Source organism: Gadus macrocephalus, chromosome 9 (genome assembly GCF_031168955.1).
Source record: "Gadus macrocephalus chromosome 9, ASM3116895v1".
Lineage (NCBI taxonomy): Eukaryota > Metazoa > Chordata > Actinopteri > Gadiformes > Gadidae > Gadus > Gadus macrocephalus.
The window spans coordinates 14,157,951-14,178,414 of record NC_082390.1 but is presented as its reverse complement, the minus strand read 5'-3'; the positions used below and the strand labels follow the sequence as shown (position 1 = coordinate 14,178,414).

General features: G+C 42.3%; 1 protein-coding gene and 1 long non-coding RNA gene across 3 annotated transcripts in view; both read left to right on the top strand.

Moving 5' to 3' along the window:
• The window catches only part of LOC132464518 (guanine nucleotide-binding protein G(o) subunit alpha), a 66,247-nt gene extending 53,933 nt beyond the window's left edge, over positions 1 to 12,314 (top strand). Inside the window, exons 7-8 of the mRNA XM_060060940.1 lie at positions 8,213 to 8,366; positions 9,107 to 12,314. Of these exons, the coding sequence (XP_059916923.1) occupies positions 8,213 to 8,366; positions 9,107 to 9,294 (342 nt within the window). The 3' untranslated portion in view covers positions 9,295 to 12,314. The remainder of the gene's footprint in view (positions 1 to 8,212; positions 8,367 to 9,106) is intronic.
• Positions 12,315 to 16,791: 4,477 nt separating this feature from the next.
• On the top strand, positions 16,792 to 18,507 carry LOC132463925 (uncharacterized). Of its 2 annotated transcripts, none has more exons than XR_009527147.1 (3): positions 16,792 to 16,913; positions 17,623 to 17,811; positions 18,053 to 18,507. It is a non-coding gene; the product is annotated as an uncharacterized LOC132463925 (long non-coding RNA). The 2 variants fall into 2 exon arrangements; XR_009527146.1 differs by having other exon boundaries at positions 16,793 to 16,913; positions 17,716 to 17,811.
• The last annotated feature ends 1,957 nt before the right edge of the window (positions 18,508 to 20,464 follow it).

The window sequence follows — 20,464 nt, the reverse complement described above, 5'->3', positions numbered from 1 at the left end:
TTGATTTATTTCTTCTTTTATGTATAGAGGTTGTGTGTTTGTGTTCACATCTGCATTGTACTCGTTGACCGTGCATGTTTACATGTGTGTGTGTGTTTGTGCTTTCCTGCCTGTCAGCATAGTTTGAGACTGTTTCAACTTGTGACGTTTTGAGGATATCTTTTAAAACACACTTCTTTGCCCCCCCCCCCTCTCCCCACAGAACCGTATGCACGAGTCTCTGAAGTTGTTTGACTCCATCTGTAATAATAAGTGGTTCACCAACACCTCCATCATCCTCTTCCTCAACAAGAAGGATCTGTTTGAGAAGAAGATCTGCGGGTCACCTCTTGCAATCTGTTTCCCTGAGTACCCTGGTACGTAATGTTGAGAGTGATCCGTTGGAGTTTAAAACTGTCAAGTGGCTCACAGCAGCACTCTGTAAAGTTCCGTTGACGTGAGCACATTCAGAAGAACTTTAAACTTTGCTGTTTGGTTAAAGGGTTGTGTCATTTCACAGGCTTATAGTAGGTGACAATACAGAAACATGCCAATATGTTTAGGTTCAGGAGCAGTTATAAAACCCATCCTACAAAGGTAAAGCTTTGAAAATACAGTACATGTGAAAGATTTGTTAATAGTATTGCTATTAAATGATTAGGCCAAAAATGCAAGGAACGAAATGCATGGGAGAGAGGACATGATGCATAGAGAGCTGGGAAGATTATACACAGCGGGATAAACTGGAGAGCAACCGGAGCAGCACTGCCAAACAGGAAGGAATTCCTCCAGCCACGGTGGAAACACAAACCTCTAAAATGTGAAACAAGGCCAGAGAAAGACCAAACAAATGTGGGTAGAGAGTGGTTCAATGTAATAGGAGAGAGAGAGAGAGAGAGAGAGAGAGAGAGAGAGAGAGAGAGAGAGAGAGAGAGAGAGAGAGAGAGAGAGAGAGAGAGAGAGAGAGAGAGAGAGAGAGAGAGAGAGAGAGAGAGAGAGAGAGATGAGAGAGAGAGAGAGAGAGAGAGAGAGACGAGAGAGAGAGAGAGAGAGAGAGGAGAGAGAGCAGTTGTGAAAGGGGACAGTGTGGGAAAATCACATAAGAGGAGCAGAGAGAGAGTAATAGCGTGGATTCCACATCCTTGTATCTCTCCTTTGCTTCCTCATCCTCATCCTTTGCACCCTGGCCAGATTCCACTCTGATTCTGGTGTGGAAATAACAGACATAAATGAAACACAATGCATCATCCACCACTGATTGTATGTGGAGAACACCATAACAAGGCACATAAGAAGCATGCCAAGGTACTGTTTAATGCGATGGTCAAGGTCAGGCTGTTTTTCAATGCGTGATATACATGTCAGTAGCCTGGCTCCGCTTGCACAAAGCATGAGGCATTTTTTAATGCTGTTCTTTATGATGGGCCCGTAGTCAATCTTTCTCAGACATATATGTAGTCGTAGTAAGAATAGATAAATACAAACATAGAATAAAGAAGTTCAAAATCATTCCCTTAGTTAAGGTTTGTTAATGTGTGGTACTGATATTTACAGTATATACCAGTTTTCTGTGAAATCATGCTTACCAGGGCTGTTTCTGTTAGCTGTACTGTCTCTTACTGACCCTAAGAAAATAATTGGTTAGAATAACACAAATTCATTGTTTGGTTCCATGGATGGGACCCAATTGCTACTGCCTACTCTGATATCTTAACCCCATGCCCCTCCCCTTGTCTCTCAGGCCCCAACAACTATCTCAAGGGCATTGAATACATCCGGCAGGAGTACGAGAAGAAAAACAAGCCCGGGAACAAAGAGGTGTACTCCACGTGACCTGCGCAACCGACACCGGCAACATCAGTTTGTCTTTGACGCCGTCACCGAAGTCATCGTATACCAAAATATCGCCACCTGTGGGCTGAACTAAAAACACTCTTGTGGGGTTTGGGGTGGCGGGGGGGGGGGAGGGGGGGGGGGGGGGGGGGGGGGGGGGGGGGGGGGGGGTAGTGGCTGTTGTTTGTGATGTTGATGATGACGACAACGTTGATTATGTCATCCTAACTGCAAGCTTCCACTGGCCTAAAGTTGGCTAAATGATTGAAGAGGAATCTCCAGAATCCATGAACTAGCAGCAGATTGTATTTTCAATACTTAATCCCTCCCTGATCAACTCAAAGTGCAAACTCGACTATTTTTGCCAGTCTTGCTGTCCCCTGCACTTTTCCTCAAATCGCTTGCTTATCCATTTCCCCACATGCCCATACAGCATTCATATCAGCATCCTGCAGCACTACCTTCAAACGCTCCTGTAGTGCTGCAGGTACTCGCAGCACACTCATACCAAAGAACACCAGTCAGCCTTGTAAACGATTCAAAGACAAATACAGCTTATTTGTGTCCAGAAACACTAGAAACATAAAACTGCATCAACACACAGCTGAAGTCATGTTGTGTTTATTTGACGACAAAACATTTTGATTTGAATTAAAAAAGTATGTTGATATGAAGAACTGAACGTATATACTTTTAGATATGAAGTAAAACATGACTGATTCCTTAGACCTCCAGATTGCAGCTTTCAGCAGGCACTTGAAGCTCCTTAATGCATATTGATTTCCAATGACCTAGGACTCACTAATGGTATGCCATATTTATCTCTTTCTACACCAGAACCTGGTGTCAATAGACAAAACCTTTTTTTTTTTTAATTAGAAGGATAGAAAATAATGAGAATGCTAAAGTATCCATTGTTTGAACTGTGTGTGATTTGTCACATATTTAAATAAACATTTTTACACTTTTTGTCATAATAGGAAGCAATACACTTCTTTAAAGTTTGAGGTACTAGCAGAAGTAGGAGATTTTGGCTAAAATTAAGAGTGCGAAGGATCAGCCGTTAAGTTTAAAGTCGATGGAGCCTCAGCTTTGCTCTGATTCTGATTCTGAATGTATTGGTGTTACCAAGGTAACAGCAAACAACAGCTCATTAACAATGGCTCCATCCAAGATGGGATTAATAATATATTTATGTACACATATTGAAATTGCATTTTGTCATCAGGTGCGGTAGAATGCAAAAACAAAACGTAACACTCCTTTCTACAATTGCCCCATGAGGTTTTCTGCCAATTACGTAGTGTTTGCATAATAGAATATTCCCTCCGGACTCTATTTTGCATTGTACCCTAGGTCTGTCAATGTGTGTGTGTGTATGTGGTGTGTGTGTGTGTGTGTGTGTTTGTGTGTGTGTGTGTTTATCTCCAGAGATGTCTATTAGTTAAATGGAAAAACTGTTTATTCGGTTCCATAACGCTTTAGTGTCACACAGATTTGTTTCTCAAACTCAATCCTAGTATGCAGTCTAAGCTGAGTTGCATCTGTGTTTCAATCGCTATCAAAATATAGTCCAATGTAAAGTTAATCAGGCCCCCGCTATGTATGAATTGATAAAGAAAAGCAATGTTATAATAACAGAGCTTTTAGGTAAGCTTTTTGGGGTTTGGGTAAACCTCAATGTTCTAAAGAAATAATAGATATTAAAGGACATTGGGTTGGATACCTTTAGGACACCCTGGATTTGGCAAAACACATACTTATAAAAAAACAAAACAGATGGGCAGAGCAAGTACTCTTAAATTAAAAAGAAAATTATATCGCTTGAATAAATAAATGCAGACTGCATTTAGGCATTCATGAATTCATTACAAGGTAATGAATGCATATAATGTGTCACAATACCACAACACCAAATATATTTCAGAATTGGTGTAGTTTGTGTTAGTTCAACTTTTGAATGTTCATTAGAACTTATAATAATTAAGAGGGCTTCTTATTTACATTTCAAACTGCCAACCTTTTGTAATTGCTGCATGATACCATTAACTCCACCCACGACACCTGTGCAACTGTTCCTAGCTAGACAGTAGGAGAGTGTGTGTGTTTGTGTGTGTGCATGCGAGCGTGTAGACACGTGTTGTGTAGTGTGGTATATGTTAATAAGGAAACACCAGTCCAGGAGACTATGAATGATTTACCAAGGATGCACCTGTGTGTCCTTTTAACACACATATCCTATAGCCCTCTGCAAGCACAGCAGTCACTAGAAGCACACAGAGACATAAATAACTCTCCTGGGAACCCCCCACCTGCGCCGCCTGAACAATTGGAAAAGCTCATGCCTGCCTGCAAAACGTTAAGGTATCAGCAACAGTGCCAACAGTTGCATTACATTATTTGCTCATACGATAATACATGGGTTACCAAATATGGTAACTGTTGAATTGCTATGAATGAGATTTTCTCCATGTATGATGCACAGGCATTTACACATGATCTCAAGCAATACAAATTAATCCACATGCCTTTTTTTTCTTATCCCATCCTGACACTGAACAGGATTATCAGAAAAGATTGTCTGATTGGCCTTCTGAGACCTGATGAAAGAGTGAAAAGGCGCTTGTATTAGAGTTTGAACCCTAGGGCTTAGAGTGCTGCACAGAGAGGACTTTGTATATTCCTTTCCTTCGCCCGCGTGGTCACAACCAAGGCACACCACCTTCTTAATTGCCATCGTGGCTATTGCCTCCCGCTGTATTTAACATTCTAGAAAAGGACAGGCAAGCATGGCAACCAGTAGTTGGAGTAATTAAGTTGCCCGGGGCCACAGATTAAGCATTATTCATATTTTGATATTGTTTCTCTCATCAGACATCCCTATGTTTTGTCCATTTTCTTTTGGTGTGACTTTCATCAGCTTAAAGGTTGGGTATGGAATTTTCTTTTTTGGCAATTTTTGCAAAATTACTGGAAATCCTTATCATATCCCACTTACAACCACTGAGTTAGAAGTACTGACATGATTAAACAAGTCAATCATCTGTGGAACGGGCAGGGCTCAAAAAACTCCAGCCAATGATTTCCAGACCCACCGAGTGGCATTGGACAGTAAGTACGTCAATCAAATCAGGTCGTACTGCACTCCCCCTCGCGACCCCTTCGTGCACATACTCAAAGCTCGTGACCCAGAGCAAGCTTCTGTTGTTATCCTGCGGTAGCTACTGGAGCTAGCTAACTAGCTAATGGCTCACTCTCGCTGTGTTCGCTCGTGCATGATTGCGCGTCCATGTACTTGGAATGGGTGGAGTCAGAGTCAGCGTTGAAGGAGAAGGGGTAGGACCATTTGAGTTGTGTATTTTCAAAATCTGCTGGCGTTTCGCAAATCCCATACCCCACCTTTAAAGAACCAAAGCTATCCAGCTGTACCCATTTGTGATGTGCATGGTGTATGCAGGCTGGAGGTTGGATGCTTCCGCTGAGGGGCATTATGGCTAATGGACTCTTGCGTTAGGGTATGTGTTTTTGTGGGACTGTGTCTGTGTGTGTTTTAGATGTCAGCTTGCTCTTTGTTCAATACCACCACTGGGATACGGCCAACGTGAAATGGCAGTGCATCTAAAGATGCTGGGTAATGTAGTTCTCTCCCCCTCCCGCACCCCTAATGATTACTCATTAAGTGCTAAGGTGGAGGGTAACAACATACGTTGCCTGTGGACGGACACAAAGACAGGTTTTCTTGGCTGCTGTGCTCGGCCTTTTGGCCCCTTCTTACTTCTTTTCTCCATAACACACTCAGAGGAGAGACAATTCACTGTATCGGTAGCTGATGTATAGGAGCTCTGGGGGGCATCGGGCGTTATGTGTGTGTGTGTGCGTGTGCGTGTGTGTGTGTCTGTGTGCGTGTGTGCGTGTGCGTGTGTGTGTGTGTGTGTGTGTGTGTGTGTGTGGTGCAGAGGAGGGCATTAGATATTTATGAAGGGTTGCTGCTCCATCCAAGATGCAAAGAAGGGAAGCTGTGGTGTCTGACGCAACAGCAAATCCACCACCAAAGTAGGTAAGCAGCCGTAACACAGTGATGTCTGAGTGAAAGACTCTAAATAAACTGTTAAATCACCTAGATTTTATTGCCTCTAATACACTCAATACAAATGGCTTTAGTATTTGCAGCTGAATAGATCTGATATGGCTATGTAGCGCCTAGATCCAGTATGCGTTTAGGATGTATCAGGGTTTTAAAGAAGCTTTGCCCAACCACTTTTTGTGTGTGTGTGTGTGTGTGTGTGTGTGTGTGTGTGTGTGTGTGTGTGTGTGTGTGTGTGTGTGTGTGTGTCTGTCTGTGTCTGTGTCTGTGTCTGTGTCTGTGTCTGTGTCTGTGTCTATGTCTATGTCTATGTCTATGTCTATGTCTATGTCTATGTCTATGTCTGTGTCTGTGTCTGTGTCTGTGTCTGTGTCTGTGTCTGTGTCTGTGTCTGTGTCTGTGTCTGTGTCTGTGTCTGTGTCTGTGTCTGTCTGTGTGTGTGTGTGTGTGTGTGTGTGTGTGTGTGTGTGTGTGTGTGTGTGTGTGTGTGTGTGTGTGTGTGTGTGTGTGTGTGTGTGAGAGTGTCTGTGTGTGTGTGTGTGTTTGTCTGTAAAAACTATATTTCAACTTCTTTAAGATATTGAAGGGCTGAGGCCCAGTGAGACCGCTGTTGTCTGAGGGAATTGTTGGGCATCAAGTTTAATCAGCATGTGTTTCATTTGCTTTTGAGAGGCCTAAATAAAGGTAGGTTTATTTGAAATGGGAGTTGACTGAAGTTGAGAAGTCATCAGTACCTGCATTGTTAGCTGACCACCATGCCAAAGAAGAACATTAATTAACCAGCCTCAGACCTGTCTCTACTGATGCATTTAAATCAAACGAGCATTTAGTCATATCAAGCTTAATCTGCTGTCATTCCTACCACAGAAAATAGGAAATACTGCAGGCTTTGTAACCCATTAGCGCACTACCGGAGAGTACCAACATATCAGAAGAGTGCGAAACAAAGGCTGAAAAGGTGCTATACCTCTTATTAACATATCCGGCTATGTTTCACCTAACCACATACAGATCTTTTAAACCAAACACCTATTCTGGTCACGTGTGTGTAAGTGTGTGGGTCTTTTTGCTTTTGTTCACTGAGCACTGTAAGTAGTATTAATCTGCTGTAACTTGCTGTCTTGGTAATTTATTAAACTGTGTTTTTGTGTATTTATATGAGATAAATTACAATAAAGCACCATATGAATATTCAGGCGTTTGCAAACACGCTCTGTGGCTTTCATTAAAAAAATATTTATATCCACTTTGTGTTGGTTTTATTCTTCCATTATCAATTTATTCTTAATTAATCGTGGTTTAATTGCTCAGTAAACATCCAAATGACTTAGGTTTTTGTATACATTCTATATGTTTATGAATATATATGCAAATACATTAGTGATGTGTAGGTGTAGACCCTGCCTGTAATGGATGAGAAAATGTATTGCTCTCTTTCCCTCTATCTCGCTGTATATATAGAGATATTAATATCTTCCTATATATTTATAAAATATACATTCTGTGTCTTTCTCCGGTGGTTTGTGTTTGGAACTTATGAGTGTGTCTCTCTCTCTCTAAACGCACGCACACACACACACACACACACACACACACACACACACACACTAACACACGAATACTGACAAAGACATCCTGCTCCACACACTGTCAATAGTTTCAATTCAAACCTAAGTCCCTGCTTGGCCATTTGAGTGAAGTGGGTCAGCTCATACTGCTGACCACTGACGGTAAGGGAAAGATGTATCCCCTTAGCTATTCATGGTTCATGGTCACCACACACAATGATGCCAAGATGTTGTGTCACACAAAGTTAGACAATGAAGCTAGTGACTGAAGACATGATGTTGAACAACTGTTTGGTCATATTACAGTGCTAATGGACTGCGTTTCACACACTAAGGGCTCAAAACGTTCTTTTACTTGCTCATTTCCCCACATTGATAAAGCCCAGCTCCAGGGTGTGCTCTGTTTGGTTTTCTTCAGCCTCTTTTCTCCATGGATGCTCAGACTTTGTGGGGCTCAGTGTGTTGTGCGGGGGCAAACGGAAACTAAGGTTGTTCCCAATGATAACTTTCACTTCCTCTTTTTTTCCCTCGCTCCTTTTCTCTTCTCCTTTTTTGTCAACTGCCATTCTCTCTCTCCTCGGGCCTTCTTCCCCTACTCTTTCTGTGTCTCTGTTCCCTCCATTTCCAACTCTCCTTTATCTCCCCCCCCCCCCCCCCCCCCCCCCCCCCATCTTTCGCCTGCCTCCTCCTCTTCCTCCTCCTCACGTCCCTCCTTCTGTGTCGCCTCCTCCCGGTTCTGCCCCTCTAGAACCGCATGCACGAGTCCCTCATGCTCTTCGACTCCATCTGCAACAACAAGTTCTTCATCGACACCTCCATCATCCTCTTCCTCAACAAGAAGGACCTGTTCGCAGAGAAGATCAAGAAGTCTGCCCTGAGCATCTGCTTCCCCGAGTACATAGGTGAGGGAGGGGGGTGGGCAGGAGTGAGCAGGGGCTCACCGCCTTGTCTTTGAAATTGGGATGGCAGGGTCTTTTAAACGCCCCTGTAAAATAACTTCTTTATTTTACAATGTATAGTCAAAGCGGGTCCAGAATTTTTTGGCCGAGTAATTGAATATTGCTCAGTCCTGCGATCTAGAAAATGAATTCTACTATTTGATAGAATTGCCCTGGAAGTTATTACAAAATCTGACAGGGGGGTGTACTTTTTGACAACGTAAGTCATAATTGTCGTATCATAGAACATTTTCACTGTGCCGGTTAATTTTTAGAATGTTTTTTCTTCATGTTTCTCTCTATATTTCTCTCTCTGTCTCTGTCTCTCTTTCTTTATCTCCCTCTTACTCTCTTTCTCTATCTGTCTCTGTCTCTCTATGTCTCTGTCTCCCTCTTACTCTCTTTCTCTATCCGTCTCTGTCTCTCTATGTCTCTGTCTCCCTCTTACTCTCTTTCTCTATCCGTCTCTGTCTCTCTATGTCTCTGTCTCCCTCTTACTCTCTTTCTCTATCTGTCTCTGTCAATCTGTCTCTCTCTGACTCTGTCTCTCTGTGTCTCTCTCTCTCTGTGTCTCCGTCTCTCTCTTCCTGTCTCTGTCTCTCTCTCTGTCTCCGTCTCTCTCTTCCTGTCTCTGTCTCTCTCTCTGTCTCCGTCTCTCTCTTCCTGTCTCTGTCTCTCTCCCGCTCTCCCTCCCCCTCCCTCAGGCCCCAACACTTACGATGATGCCGCGGCGTACATCCAAGCCCAGTTTGAGAGCAAGAACCGCTCCCCCAACAAGGAGATCTACTGTCACCTGACCTGCGCCACTGACACGGGCAACATCCAGGTGGTATTCGACGCCGTCACCGACATCATCATCGCCAACAACCTCCGGGGGTGTGGTTTGTACTGAGGGGTGCCCTGAGAGAGTCTGCAGCTTCCTCTCCTTATCCCCTCCTCCTATCCTTCTCCCGTTCCTTATTATTTCGATCGTTTCCTCTTTCCTACCCTCCCTACCCTACCTTCTCCTCTCCTCCCTCCCCTTTGGTCTAACCTTTGACACTCCTCTTGAAAGTATGTTGATGATAGTCACCAGGGCCATGAGGGCTCGGCTGAGTTTCTAAACGAAAGGGGAAAAAATAGAAAAGATATATAAATATATGTAGAGAGATTCAGTTTGGCTTGCGTCCCTCCTCGGCCACACTCGTGTTCTTCTGTGGCTGACTGCCAGCGGAGCAGATTCAATTGAATTAACAACACATCAAAGTATTACAAAAACCCGTACAGCTGTTGAAAATGTCTGTAAGCAAAGTCAATGAAAACAGCCTTTCTTCTTTGTCTTTTTTTGGTCCTAGTTACTGTTATTTGTTGTTGATTTTGTTAACTAAGAAAATCTGTTAGCCTTTTTATTTTTATTCATTATTATACATGGTTGATTATTTGTTGATTATGTGTGTGTATATTTATTGTGCGAGCGTCAGTCTGTACACCTGATTCTTATTCACATTTTGCCTCACCTGACACCATTTCATTTGGGGTTTTTTATGTAGAGTTTTGCTGTATGTATACTATGTGAGACAGTATAAGTAGCTCTAAGAAATGATGGGCAATGGGCCTGAAGCTACAGCTCAAGAGAAAAAGAAAAAAGATAAAATGGAGAACTGCTGAAACTGACAACACTGAATTTAGCATTCCGTTTACATTCAGCTGAGGCAATTTACAATTATTATGTTTTCATTTTATAATTTTTTGAGTAGGGGGGAGGGGGATAGCCTCTGAAGCCCATAGCTAGTCCATGAAGCCGTGGATGAGGCCGGAGACTTGGAGGGGAAGGTGTGCTGAGTATCTCACTGGTGTGCTGTTTATAAAGCTAGACTTCCTGGAAGCATGTTCCCCACATTAGGTCTCTGGACTCTCTCAACATGGCTAGAGTCATTTCTAACCTTCATCCTAGCAGCGCTCATCACAATCCTCTTTTGATAAACTCTAGGCAATGAGCTCATAACTTCTTAATGACTGATTATTAATCAATTAATCAATTCCATGTGTTTGCTGACACCCCCCCCCCCCCCCCCCCACACACACACACACACACACACACACACACACACACACACACATACACAAACACATACACACTCCGTCTGTGCCTGGCGTTCTCATAGCTACTGCTTCCTCAACTCTGAGTTTAATTTATTACTTACGTTTTTAGCATTGATGTTTAAAGCCCTGAACCCATTACACATGACATTTGTCCTCTAGTTTTGGCATGATGACCACCTTGCTTTTTATTTGAGTGGAAGCCAGAGTTCATTGAAAAGGGTCAACTCACTTCCCTGTGTCCCCCTTCTTCCTGCCAAACGTTCTTCCTACCCTCTCACCCTTAAACCCCTCCCACTACTAAACCCCACCCCCCTGCCTGATGCTCCGCCTCCCCACTGAAGCCATGAGACAGATAGCATGAGATCCTCATGGCTTGGTCTAAAGAGAGCAGATAACTGAAACCAATTTAAAAAAGTGATGATAATAATGATAACAATAATTTCCACATGCATACTGTTAATAACAAACTGAAACTTAAAAAAGATTATGAATAAAATGGAGGAGGACTGAAAGTTAAGAAAAGGTTGGATTGTTGGTAAATAATTCCAGCAGTAATGGAGCGGGTTTCCTTTTGGCGTGAAGGAGATGATGTGATGTGTCCAATCAAAAGAGGGCGATTGGTGGAAATGGATGAAAGAAGTCTTTTTCAAAGGTCATGTCGACTAATGTCTTGTCTGGGTAGAAAAGCTGTAGATATTTGGATTCTAGGAAAGGTATATAGAATTACACTGGTTTAAATAGAAAAAACGAATGCACAAATAAATGTTATGCTTATTTTATTGACGGTAATAAAATAAAATACAAAATAGCTCAGATAAAAATAACTGAATATGATAATTCTGTACCATTATGGAAAGGTATATTTCTTGTGCTTTGTAGCAACAAATCATTTCTTTTTCTCTATATATCCCTTTTTTAAAATAACAAAATAAAAAAACAATGTTTGCCAAACGGGTTCCCATGTGTGAGCTGGCCTGACCGCGCTGTGGCGACCGGTGGGAGCCTCTGTCGTGTTGCTCTGAGCTGTGCGGCCCTTATGCTCTGTTTTTGCCTGTTTCCCTACATTTAGAAGTGTCCCCACTTTTAGCTTGACTCCGAACTACGAAGTACAATAACAATGCCTTGTCTTTTAATGATTTCTAAAGAAGTAAATGAAATGACGAATCACTTTATTGAACAGGCCAGGGAGACCAGTTCTTTTTATTCCTTTTCTGTGGTGTCCCGATAGTTATGTGGGCTCCCGCATGTGTGTAAGCACATCCAATGCTGTACAAATATAAAGTCATGCTTATTCATTCTTTCGCCATTTTTATTCTATTATTTTATTCTCATTGTTTTTTGAGGGTAGGGGGGTGCTTTGATACACAACTTCCAGGTCTACAATGAAAAGCACAGTTCTCACACACACTTTGTTCACACATGTATAACATGTAGATATGGAACTGCATTACCATACCTTAACTTATTTAAATGTCTTGTATTAATCTAGTCATCTATATAACCTCTTTCCTGCCTTCTTGATTTCTACTTTGGAAATATGCAGGCAAAGCTATGTATAATGACAAGATACATTTACTCTTTTTTTTCTCCCAGTGGATGCTTTTTATTCTGTGCTGATTTATTTATCTCTTTATCTCCCCATCTTCTTTTCTCCCCCTCCCCCCTCTATCTTCTCTCTCTGTCCCTCCCTTCCTCCTCTTTAGTGAATGATTGTTTGGTTGTTCTTTTACGTGGGAAGTCTGTGCTGGAAAAAACAATCGAATGTAGTGTTTACATTTAATGCCACCATTTTCATGACTACAAAAAAGATAAAACAAATTCATCAAGCAATTGTTGTCTCTGGTGGTTTCTATGTGGGAGGTTGCTTCTTTGCTCTTGGAGTGGTTTGGATCAACTCAAAGGTGCATGTTTTGAAGTCCAGAACTGTGAGAGAAAAAAGAGTTTATTCCGGGGCAAGATACCAAAAACAACTAACACCATAATTACGTGGTCCCCGAACTTTATTCTTCCATTATTCTCCCATGCTTCACTTCCCAAGCTTGTCAATTCATCACAAAACATTGTGCATCAAAGCACACGACAATGGCATGGCTCTCAGTCACCTCCAATCATTACTTGTTATTCTCCAAAAAAATGTAACCAACTGATTCCTATTGGATTACTGTCATCCAAAACAAGCCAACCACAAACAGCCCACATCCTCTCTAGATTTAGGCCCAATCCCATTTCTACCCCTTACCCCTCCCCCTTGTTTTGAAGGGGGAAGGGGAAGGGGTAAGGGGTAGAAATGGGATTGGGCCTTAAGATTGGGGGGAGGGGGTGTGATACCAGGGCAGGACGGCCCCCCCGACCTGTTGGTGGGAGGGGTAGCTATCGTTGGGCTGCGAGACAAGGGAAGGGCCATGACCACCTCCTCAAGGATGAGAGACCGGGGTCTGGCAGGGAGGACGTCGTTGTTTGGCGGTGAGACATGATGCTTATACCAACCACTCAGTTGCTTGGTCCATTGATCATTTGCTTTAAGAAGAAAGGGGGGGGGGGGTGAGAGACACGTCTGGCAGGGGGGAGGATGAGAACAGGATGAAGGTTGATCAAACATTGTATTCATTGAAACTGGTGGTCAGAGAAAGGGACCAGGCAGGGAGGGCTGCGGGGGCAGGGACAAGGTGTCTTCAACTAGCAGTGGGGGTCAGAGACAGGGCTGTGGCAGGGAGGGGGACAACAGCACCAGGCGAAACCATATCTAGCTGTTAATGTAATGTGACAATAAATACAATACTCTCAGAGGCTACATTGTTGTTTCATATATACATATTCATATTAGAGATGAGACATTGTACTATACTGCATTACAATCCTGCCTAATTGGAAATAATTCATATTTCCAATGACATGAATCTGATTGGTGCATATCACTGATTTTAATCGATAATTGGTGCAAAACAATAATATTACTAATTTGAGATGTATACGTTTTAGACTTTGATCCTTTGGATTTTTCAGATGAATGTTATTCCATTTCTAGAACATATTTAAGTTATAGCTATTTTTGCTTGAATTGTTTGTATCAAATTTCAAAATTTGAAATGTAAGTAACAAACTTTCAGAATAGATGAGGGGGTGTGTGAAGACAAGGGAGACTTTCCAAATAAATTATCATCAATTATCATATTTCAAAATAATAGCGTGTGTTTGATATGTAATGTGCGCCCAACTGGAAATGCACTTCTCCGGCATATTTGGAGCTATCTTTTACTTACAGCATCAACAGTGCGTTTATTTGGTGATGGCCTTATGTTTCAACTTTAACCAAAGGAAGCGAGTAATACGCTGCATTGGTGCTAACCAGTATGGAACCAGGTCCGGAGCGGCATTGAAAAGACAATACTATTTATACATTATTTACAAAGCATTTATGGTCGAACTACAGGCCAAACAAAAGACAATGACAAAGTGACACTTTCCTAAGCACAGGTTGTGTTGTGGCCGTAAACATCAAAAACAGAGGGAGCAGGAAACAGAGGCCCTTATCATTGGATGATATCTTAAATTGAATTGATCTATGTTCATTGGCTTTAGAAAAAAAAAAAAGAGGAGATATCCATATCATGCTACATGCATGCAAATTCTATGTTATTCAACATTCAGTCTTTGCAGATTCTTTCTTATTTTGTGGCTGCGTCCTTTATTTGGAGATCAGTAGAGGGTGAGGAGGGAGGTAAGCCTGAGTGGGGAGGCATCATTTTAAGCGAAGGGTGTCAGACATCCTGAAGTTTGTCAGTTGAATCCGTGTCTTGTTCAAAGGAACAAGAAGACACCGTCCTCGTTAATCTGAGGTGATACCTGTCAAGCGCTGTAACTCGCCAGACAAGCACGGTCTGCTCCTGTGTATGATCACTACTGCCTCGCTGTGGTGAAGCCAGGGAACTGCGCGACCACACCTAGTTATCCCCCTGCTAGAAAATCACATTATGTAAAGTCTGTGTCTAAGTGCATGTGTGTGTATGCCCACATGTGTGTTAATGTGTGCAATAGTCATTCAGAAGTGTCAATATTCAATATATTTGCCATGCAGTGTTTTATACGTTCCATTATGATATCTATTCTCTTGAATTGGCAGCAGTCACACAATTGATCTTTCATTCAGCCTATCGTTCATTAAATCTCAATAATCATATTGTATTCATAGAGATGTGTCATGTTCATTTCACACTCACACACACAAACACACACGCACGCACGCACACACACACACACACACACACACACACACACACACACACACACTAATTTTGCTGTCGTCCGGCCCTATATTCACATACATCCTCTGCATGCTTCCTCCATGCATTCCCCTCTGCAGTGGGCTGGGTGAGAGGTGTGAGTGTGCCTCTCGCTGCATTGTTATCCCTGCTCCAGGTGCCTCTGTCATCGAGTGAGGAGATGAGGATCCAGATGGCAGGGGAGCCAGGGGGATGAGTCCCGAGAGACTTTTATCAACGACTGAATAAAAGCACCTTTGTGTTTCATAACGACGATGTCTGTATTTATGTCCACACAAAAACGAAACGGACAATGGTTCAATACAACACACAGGTTAGTACACAGTCGCACACTCATACAACAGCGAGATATTAATAGCTCTCCCCACAGCCCGGCTGTTGCTAGGATACTATCCAGAGGAGAGATAAACCCCTCCCTTGGACCCCCTCTTTTCCCCTCATTCGCTTCGACGCACACCAAACACACACACTATCATTTTTATGAAATCCTGCCCTTCCATAAAGCAATGATTCCCGATCATGTCTATCTCGCAGTGAACTGCCTGACATCACGTTGTTAAATCTACTCCATCTGGCAGTTGGACGGTTCTCAGTGGCCAGGCGTGCCTGAACAAGGCATGAGTTATAGTCTAGGCTAAAGGCCTGGAAGACAGGGCATCTCCTGGAGCTGGGTGGAAGGAGACCAGATACCCTGAGACGAGACCCCCCGGACCACTGCAGGGAGACACAAACACACACACATCCACACACACATACACTCTCTCCAACGTATGTGAAAAACCCCAAAATGGTCCCCAATTTTTTTTTATTGAGTGTATTGTTGATTAACATTCAATTCCAGATAGTGAAAGGTCACATTGTCCCAGAGCGGGTAGTGTGTGCGACTGAGGCAGCGAGTTGGAGAGGGCAGGGTTTTACATTGAGACCACAATGTCCGTGCTTCAAGGGGATTGCTATGACGCCCTGCTTTCCAGCTCATTGACAATGCACAAGTCGGGTGTGTTAGATGAATGGTGAGTGAATCCTATGCGTGGCACTATGAGCACTGCAGTGACTGATCATGGCCACGATGTCAAAGTAGGCCCAATGGTCAAATCAAATGGCTGTTGTTTCGTGGAAGGAAAATTGGACTTGAGAGACAAGATTTTGGCATTGGTCCAGTAGCGCAGACAGAATAATGTATGAAGTTTGAGAAATCCCACAGAGCATAACACGTACATGGAAATAATAAATGCTTAGTACGCACCACCAATGCATTTGGAAATGGCTGTCACAATCCATTTGCTCAATCCATTTGTTCCTTCTGCACTGTGGAGACGCAATCAATTTGACAGGAAGTTAATGGATCAAATGGAGGGATAGAAATAGCAATAGCTCTTACCTAGCCTCCTGCTCTCCATTCTTACATTAACTGTATTCATCTTCTCAAATGAATATAGTTACAAGAAATTGTTTGTTTTTTTAAATATCTTCTACCATTACTAAGGTCTATCACCATATTTTTGTTATTTATTTTGTGTTCTAGATCGTCTTGAATTATTATTGGGAAACATGCAATTTAATTTAGTACAAATAACGTATATATCTAAATAAATCAATCATCTATCTGTTTGTCGGTTGGTCGGTCTGCCTGCCTCTCCGTCTGTCTATCTATCTGTATATTTATCTGCTTGTTATGTTGCTTGCCCAAGAGATGTGACACTGAACATTGTTTATATTCCTGACAATTTGTCATTGGTCAGAGGTGGCGTCATCAAGGATGGACGACTTATAATAGACGTGTGACTGTGGAGCCTCAGCAGCTAGATGCATAACGACAAAGCATCCATGTGCTTTATCCAACATGTTCTGATTGAAATTTACACTGTGAATAAATATTGTCCGTTTGAAATGGGTTATGCTTAAGAATCTGGATTGACTGTACATGCTGCAAATTGTTTGCATTTAGCTCACCCGCTCACCAGCTTCCGCAAGAGACTCAAGAGATTCACTTGTTCAGAGTTCAACAGAGTTCAACCCACTCCCTTACACATATTGGATGGAGGCATTTTTTAATACTGAAGGAAACCAGTATTATCAGGAATCAGTACCGGGTCTCATGGGATTTTCACTCTTCCCGTATCCAATGCACATGTCGAGAGACATAAAGGTAAGGTAATTTGTAACATGCCTATTTTGTGTGTTGTGTTGTTTTACATCAGATTATGTACTAAACCACATTTTGTGTGTGTGTGTGTGTGTGTGTGTGTGTGTTTGTGTGTGTGTGTGTGTGTGTGTGTGTGTGTGTGTGTGTGTGTGTGTGTGTGTGTGTGTGTGTGTGTGTGTGTGTGTGTGTGTGGTAGACTGCTACCGGACGTTTTGGTTCGGACACAGAATATTTTCGCTAGCAGAGAGATATTTTCCTTGTATAGTTAAAAATGATCCCCACAACCATCTCACCATTGTCCCCATAATAATGCATTAGTGGCATTATTGTTTTTGTTGGCGATAACTACTTTTGAAACTTTGGAAGTCGCAGTTGTGTCTGATTGTTATGTAATCCTACTTTAATTGAGCTTGGGTTGCAAAGTTCTGGATTAATGGAACGGGCGCTTTGAGACTGGTTGGGCAGCACATTTTCAATTCCATCTGCCAGCAGTGAGCATGTGTGAATCCCACTCTACGTGGGCGTAGTCATCAAGACAGCTTGTGTCACGTCTTACAAGACACCTGCATAGCAAGGCCGAATCTTTAATGTTGCTATATGTAACACGTCTACTGTACTAAATCATAAAATAACTATGATATGTCATCAGAGAATAAGGAAACATGCTTTATTGAAATACTGGCAACAATGCAAATTTTAATTTCCATTCCAGGTTGAACGTCTGTTTTTGTTTTGAGCACTATTCTCAGAGTTGACCCTGCCAGCTGACCATTTCGACCGAAATGTGAAACAAATTTGCAAACAGAAACAGCATGTTGCAGCCATGGAAGCTTCAAAGAAGGAAACAGCTTGGAGTCCAGAAGGATTTCAAGACACCGTGTTGGCAAATTCTCTGGAACAGGTATGCATTGACATACAGCTCCACAGGAGCTGGTTTATAGTTTGCAAACAAAAAATGAATTGCAAAAACAGAAATTGGCTGATGAACTGACAGCGTAGGACTTGTCTCATAATATAATTGTGGCCAGGTTTTTTGCAGTCTGTTAAGCACTTTGTAATACATTGTTTAATTTGGTGCTTAAAATAAAACATTCTCTGACGGTCTTACTTCCTTACTGATTAACTTTTCTTCTGGACTTCAGGACGCAAACAGACCAACTTCTGGTGCATTTTGAGAGTATCCTGGTGGTGTAGATCCCGGCCTGGTACAACAGCTTCTCCACCCCCTCAGCCTCTTGCGACCGGTTCTGTCACACAGCTGTCATCAGACACTAGACAAGTCACCTTATGTCGGTTGGTCCATATGTCCCTTCAGTTCTTGTACGTAATTCTGTCACTTTGCATAAGAAATATTAATATGCATTTTTGTTCTCATATGTGATTACTTATTTGTTTTTTATCTGTGTCTGTGTTGTTATCCTCTGTCTGCACATGCTATCTGTATATTGTATTTACACTGTTGTTACATGTTGCACAGTTGAGGATTTCATGTCCAGCATGAATCCATATCTGGCAAGTATTATTTTTAGTTTGTTAAAGCTATTTATACCTATAGTATTATATTTATTTAATCATTATTCTGGAAGAAATAATTATGGGACATTTATTTTCATTATCTTTGCAAATTTGTCTTTCAAAGAACATTCAAACTAAATAGCATGCTGAGAGAGAGAGAGAGAGAGAGAGAGAGAGAGAGAGAGAGAGAGAGGAGAGAGAGGAGAGAGAGAGAGAGAGAGAGAGAGAGAGAGAGAGAGAGAGAGAGAGAGAGAGAGAGAGAGAGAGAGAGAGAGATAGTTAGTTAGTTAGTAGTTAGTTAGTTAGTTAGTTAGTTAGTTAGTTAGTTAGTTAGTTAAACAACAATATCCAATATTAAGGAGCTTGGGGCAGAAGATCCACCATTTGTAGCATTAAGAACTGAACATTGTGCTCACTTCTTTAGTGTCAAACATTGAATAGGTGGATTATATATATGTTTATTTTCCTACAATTATTATTATAAGACAACGGGTCAAAATTATCAGAATGACATTTAATTCAATGTAGTCCTACTCAAATCAAATTAAATGTGCACATTTGAATGTTGGCTATTGAATCCTCAAATGTAAATCGGATTTGGTACATTAAATAAATATCCAAAGGCTTACTAACTTACATTACGAAGTATATGAACGATTATTAACAGTAATTTCCATCTAATATAAATATGTTGCATAAATCAATGATAAGTATCCGCTACACTTGATGAAGGTGGCCCTCTATTGGCCTCTGGATTGCATAACGCCTGGACTTTGCTTCTGTATTTCTTAAGGAGAACATTCATTTGACGAATAATAACAATACTTCAATGCAATCAAATCAAAGCTGCAGATGTTTTAATTATTACAGATGTTATAATGTGCAAGTATACACGACATGCTGTCCATTTCAAGATGCGTTAGATCATATATATGCACATATACATATGTAAATAGTGTGTGTTTGTGTGAGTGTATAGATAGTTCTGCATATTTATATCCACACTGCTATCTATACACTACAAATATGCGTGCGTGTGCGTGTGTATGTGTGCATGTGTGTGCGCGTGTGCGTGCATGTGTGTGCGCGTGTGCGTGCGTGCTTGCGTGTGTGTGTGTGTGTGTGTGTGTGTGTGTGTGTGTGTGTGTGTGTGTGTGTGTGTGTGTGTGTGTGTGTGTGTGTGTGTGTGTGTGTGTGAATGGGTGCGTTATTATTTGTTGCTGTCCCAAGTGTTCACTCGTCTCTATGGCGCGCAGACAGACAGGCAGACAGACGAACAGACAGACAGGCAGACAGACCGGCGGACACCGTAAGCAATATATTGAAAGATACTGGGCCGTGTGCCATTCCAAAGTTGTCATTCATGACCAGGAATAAACACACAGACACAAGCCCATGTGCACCCATGCACATGTATCCCCCCCCCCTCCTCCTCCAGCAGACTGCGACCACTGGTCTCACACGTCCACGTCTGGGCATGCATGATGTGGGGCGTATTAAGTAGCATGTTTAATCTGGTCCCGCGTCGAGGCGGAGGGGGATGCGTTGCAGCGTGACCGTCTGTCTGGCCAGCCCCTCCAGGTCACCCAGAGAGCACCATTCCCCCTGAGACTTTGTATGGACCACACCCCCAGGGATCTGTGTTGTACAAAAAGCCCGGAGGTCTTTATTGTCCCTCTATACTGTATTATGTTCCTTGTTGGGCCCCATGCACTTCCACTTGTTTATCTTTGGCCTCTTGAGTTTTCTATGAGCTGCTTATCTGGTCACTTGCCCCTCCGCGAGCAAAATCAATCGTAGCCTAGCAGTCGGAGGATTCCCGTTATCACCCCAATGATACAGAGAACCCGGGGAATGTGATCGCGTCAACTGAGCCGCCGCATATCGAATTGCGTGGCGCCATTGGTTATTGCATTGCTAATTATTCTTTCATTTTCTTTTAAATAAACTCAGAGTAGAAATAACACTCCCTCCAACACTAATAAAACCAGTCTATCTACGGACCTATTTTTCTCTACCGTGGTTGTCAGTGGTGGCAC